Source organism: Rhagoletis zephyria, unplaced genomic scaffold (assembly GCF_001687245.7).
Source record: "Rhagoletis zephyria isolate East Lansing unplaced genomic scaffold, Rhagoletis_zephyria_1.1 Rzeph_scaffold_01111, whole genome shotgun sequence".
In the NCBI taxonomy this organism is placed as follows: domain Eukaryota; kingdom Metazoa; phylum Arthropoda; class Insecta; order Diptera; family Tephritidae; genus Rhagoletis; species Rhagoletis zephyria.
This window is the reverse complement of record NW_016158195.1, coordinates 92,981-98,558: the sequence shown is the minus strand read 5'-3', so window position 1 is coordinate 98,558 and position 5,578 is coordinate 92,981. Positions and strand designations below refer to the sequence as shown.

The 5,578-nt window shown below is 31.5% G+C and overlaps 1 protein-coding gene across 2 annotated transcripts in view; it reads right to left on the bottom strand.

Annotated features, from left to right (window-relative positions):
* Window positions 1-2,053: 2,053 nt before the first annotated feature.
* The window catches only part of LOC108362829 (uncharacterized), an 84,210-nt gene continuing 80,685 nt past the window's right edge, over window positions 2,054-5,578 (bottom strand). For both annotated transcript variants that reach the window (XR_001847517.1, XM_017615976.1), the window contains 2 exons: window positions 2,248-2,959; window positions 2,054-2,194 (listed from right to left, as the gene is read on the bottom strand). Coding sequence is in view for 1 of the 2 variants with exons in the window: in XM_017615976.1 (XP_017471465.1) it covers window positions 2,141-2,194; window positions 2,248-2,959 (766 nt within the window). In the remaining variant the exon portion in view is untranslated. The remainder of the gene's footprint in view (window positions 2,195-2,247; window positions 2,960-5,578) is intronic.

Here is a 5,578-nt window from a genome sequence, read left to right as displayed (position 1 = left end):
GAACTAATGGAAACCCTTTTGGGACAACTGACAAAAAATTCAAATAGACACAGAAGAGGAATTAATGAAATAGGAACATTGTGGAAATGGATTGCAGGGACTCCTGACCATGACGACTTTTTAAAGATTACAAACAAAGTGAATGATTTGGTTGAAAATAATAATCGACAATTTACTACAAACTCCCAATTATTCAAAACAATAACGGACTTAACGCATATAGTAAATGACTTGCAAAACAGTATAAGTAAAACCTCAATAGAAAAACAGAGAAATAAATTTGTTATAAATGAATTGGAAAACTTATTACAAACAATAACAATTTCAAAAATTGGCATTTTAAATCCCATAATTTTAGATTTAGATGAAATTAATGATATAATTAATCATGAAGTCAAGAATGTTACAATATCTGATTTAATGGATGTATCAAAATTTAAAATAGTACAAATGAATGATGTTATAATTATATATATAAAATATCCAAAAATTATGGATATAGGTGTGTTGTTTAATGTAGAAGCTATCGCTCAAAAAGATGGAAAATTATTAATTGAAAATAACGTAATTAAATGCAAAAATGAATTTTACTCAGTGAACAATTGTAAGAAGGAATTAAATCAAGCTTTTTGTATGATAAATAAAAACCAAACTTGTTTAACTAATATCTTAAATAATGAAAGAGCAAATTGTACCAAAATTAAAGAAAAAAATGAACAATTAAAGATTATAAAAGATGGAGCTATATTAATAACAGGAAAACATAACGTTAATAATCATTCAATAGATGGAATTTATTTAGTAACTTTTAATAATAAAGTTGTCATTGATAATGCAGAATTTGAAAATCCTACTGGAAAAATTTTGAATTATTTAAGGGAAGGTAAATTTAAAAATTTTTATATTAAAGAATACATCGAATCGGAAAAAGAGCATTTAAAATTAAGGAATATTAATATATTAAATCAATTTAAACAGGAAATGGAAGAAAAACCGATTTGGTGGTCATTTACTACAATCTTAGTAATACTGTTATTCATGTACATTTTATGCAAATTAGGAAAGAAAATTAAAGTCAAAGCAAAATTAAAAAATGAGAATTGTAAAGAAACATTAATTAATGATATTGCATTAAGAATTCAAAATATAACTGATGTATATTCGAAGACGGGACGCTTCGATTTAGAGGAGGGGGAGTTAACACCCAGCTTCACTAGGCCGCATAACGGCAAATATAAACAAATATCCTAAAACTCAAGTACCTAAATGGTACTCAATAGAAATCAATGCCCAGCTTCACTGGACCACACAACGGCAAATGTAAATGGATATCATAAAACTCAAGTACCTAAATGGTACTCATTAGAAGTCGTAATATTTATGGCATTCCAATGCTGAGAATGCAAACACATAAATAACTGTTGCATGTGACACATTTATTTGTCACATATGCAGAAATATGAAACCATTGTAAGAATTTGTAAACTAAAAAGGAATTTAATTTCATTTGAGAATTTTATGTAAACAAAAAATTCCAAGAAATGCGGCTTCGGCATTTCTTGTTAGAGTTAAGATTGGTATAAAATAAGAAATTATTGTCAAAGTAGCCAGTAAGAGAAAAGATTCGGAAATAAACGGACACGCTGTCCGATATATTTTTAAAAACACCAAATGTGTGTTTAAACAATTAATTTGCACACTCATTTTCCATCACTGGAATATTCCAAATAATTTTGACAGTTCTCAAAGCGAAGCAAGCCTGCGTTGGGCCAACACCTTTAGTCCCTCAGTGTGCCCTAAAAAATGGAAATATTAAGCCATTCACGCAAAGACATATCCAGACAATATTTGTTACTTTTTTGATGATTAGACGTAATAAACTTCCAGTCTTTAAGCTTATTTCTCATAAAGAGCACACATCTTCCTCAACGTCTAATACATTTTACAATATTATTATTATTGCTTCCATTAATTTTGATTGCCTCCGTTTTATGCTGAAAAAGTTATGCTCAAAAAAAAAAATAAATAATTTTCCCATATACAAAAAGAAACTTGTTTTTTTTCAATATTTCTTACTTAGTTTGTCTTTATTATAAATGTGTATTTTTTATTTGTCTTTAAATAAACAGAAATATTCATATTATTCCATATCATCCATTTCAGATTGCCAATCCATGCCAGAAAGATCTAAATCCTATAATAATATTTTTGAAGCTACATATATTTTTTTCGAATAAAATTACTTACGTTTTCCTCTAAAAGCAATTTTTGGCCCGTTAGCTCGCCTTGTGTACACAACATGTACGCAACTCCGGTTTTGTGTCCAGTACACTCACAAGTCTGATTGCCAATCGGCATAGCACTTTGTACCACACGCTTTGCGAAAATAGTTGCAAATCGTTTGAAAGAATTTTTCCTCTCTGTCATAATTTTTTTTCGGCTAAAAATTGATCCTCCAGTCTCCAAAGCTAAAGGTGTGCATATCCCAAGGCCACTTCTGGAAATTTGGAGTATATGTCGTGTTTCGCTCTCGCCCTCGGGAAAACGGTGGGAATATACGAAATGTTTATCAAAGCCAAAAAAGTTGCGCATTTTACGTTGTTTATCAAAGGTAAACTCTGTATTAGTTAGGATGTGCAACCTGACCCCTTCTTCGTTCATATATTGTAATATAGATGAGAAATCAAAAAGCATTTGCTTAATATCACATCGGTTGCAGGAAAACAATATAAATGTTTTTGAAACTCCTGGTCGAAAGTTTAGTCTGGAAGCTACAGAAATAGCTTGTAGTATATCACTGTTTGATTTATGGTAATCGTCATTGTGTAAAAACCTGGTCACGTGGTTGAAGCAATGACGAAGTTTGTCAGTGGTATTAACAAACACTCCATAGTCGTTAGAAATACTTCGGGGATAATCAAAAGGTGGGACTTGGGCACCAAAGGCAACAACGGCATATCTGGAAAATAAAACAGAAGTATATACATATGTATGCTTTGGTATAATATCGAGCGTTAACCGATAAAAAGATGTAAGCGAAATATTTCTCAAAATTTTCTTTTTTATGCAGAAATGTTTCTAGATCATCCAGAAGCGTTTCTGCATCAAAAATAAAGTTTTGAACAAATACATCGATATAAGAAGTGCAACAACTTTGAAACATCTACATTTGTAATAAAGTTCAATCATAAATTTTTTAGTAGTTATACTATAGATCTTTTTCTACGGGTTACCTTTAAGCACCAATTACCTTGTTTCTACGAGCACATAAAATGCTGTAACTATTCGTAAACCCGCATACGTTCAAAACACATTTATGGTTTACTTGATGCTCACTTGAAATCAATCTTTAAAGTTTGAATTCGTTTGAAAATAATTTATCGCTGGACATTTGTATGAACAACTTTAATAAATAATAATATAAGATTGGCGCTTACACAAATGTTAGTGTTTGGCCGAGCTTCTCCTCCGATTTGTGGCGTGTGCCTTGATGTTACACAAAGGGGGGGGGACCTACAGTTTTACGCCGACTCCGAACGGCGATTGTATTTTTATGAGAAGCTGTTCTTCATAGCAAAAATGCACTTGTAGGGGCGACCGTTGTTAAGAAAAAAACTTGTTCCGTATTTTTATTGTTGTGCGAAGTTGCTTTGACTAGGGCTTGAACCCAATTGTGAATTTTATTGTTGTAAACTGAATATAAAAACAACCACAGAACACACCTGCAAAAAAATGTCCATATTTCAAAGCGGTAAACTGAATATAAAAACAACCACAGAACACACCTGCAAAAAAATGTCCATATTTCAAAGCGAATTTACTCATAAATTTTTATCTGGAAATTTAAAATCCTTATTTTAAGCAAACGTTTAATTGTTTGACCATACGTGTGTGTTAAAATTTTTTGCTTTGGGCAGAGTATATACAGTAANGACACCTCATTTTTGAAAATTAAATTAACGGTGCAAATCTTATGCAATTAACAAAATTGCCTTCACATGGAATAGATTATATTCATAGCCACCACATTATATACAATAATAAACCTTTTCGCAGTTTTTCACCATTTGATCCCCGAGGAGTACTTTTGGGTTGTGTGCAGCGCTTTCGTTTTGCGCGCACGGCAACACTTACTGTGGGGAATTTCGCGACATGATTAGAAAAATTTCATTTCGAGGATAAAATATACATAATTATGTGTTATTTATGAACAAAATGTAGGTGAAGTATAATATTCATCTTTAATGTATGCTGATATTCATGCTTAATGAAGAATAATATCAGTAGTTAAGTACGTAATTAACGCTTGTGTTTTATAAACTGGAAAACTCAAATCGTAATTATAGCATTGAATGGAGTTTTCTTAAATGTAAGTTTAAAATAAAAAAAGTCCATTGTAAGATTATATTTTTATGAAAAGCGTAAATTTTGTGAATTTATCAAGCCAAATTCTAAATTTCCGAATATATTTAAGTCTTTATTTAAAAAAAAAATAGGTTTGTATAGCTATACAGACCCCAATGCCTGCCAGCGCATCCGCCCAGACAGTCCATTAAGCACACCCAAGTTTGAGTGATCTACAAGTTACAAGCGTTTTCAGCATTTAACAGTTCATTATCATGTACGGTCAAATATTAATTATTATACACTGAACTATGAACTATGAACTATCTGTACTAGTATTTATAATAATAGACAATAATTTGCAATGTTTTTACACTTTTGCAATTATTTTCGGGCACTATTACACATTCATGACTTGCGCCACTCTGCCATAGTACGGTTGTTGCTCCCTTTCATACCACAGTAATTTTGTATACATCTCTGAATCAACAAAATACATGCTCCTTCTCATTTTCAACCCTGATCAGATTTTACCCCCGAGGAGTACTCAAAAAGGTTTATTACTGTATATACTGTGGCTTTGGGTTAAGCGTTTGGACACAATAACCAGTGTTGCCGTTTTAGATCTTTGGCGGCTAGATTTAGCTACCACATACTTTTTTGGCCACATCAATTATATAAATAGGCAATCATGTTTCCTTTACACCCCTTTTACGGCTAAACTGTACTTCTAAGGTATAAACAATTATTTATCATTAGAAAGGTATTTTGATGCTGATGTGCAGGCAATTTTTAAAATTTCAAATTAGTTTAAAATAGAGCGAAAAAATCAATTCAAAAGTCACACCAATACCAATGCCATACATGTACATGGTTGGGGCGGAAATGCCTCCTAAATGTATGCTTTAATATTGATAGTGAATTAAAGAAACGTGCTAAGCAGCAGTTTAGGAATAAGATGTATGTATGTATGTACATGAATAGATTAGCCTCAAACAAGGATGAAGATAATTTTGAGTATGGAGAAGAAGAGTTTATCTACAACTTCATATTCATGTTCATGTTCATGTCCATGTTCAAGTTCATGTTCATGTTCATTTTCATGTTCATGTTCATGTTCATGTTCATGTTCATTTTCATGTTCATGTTCATGTTCATGTTCATGTTCATATTCATCTTCATCTTCATCTTCATCTTCATCTTCATCTTCATCTTCATCTTCATCTTCATCTTC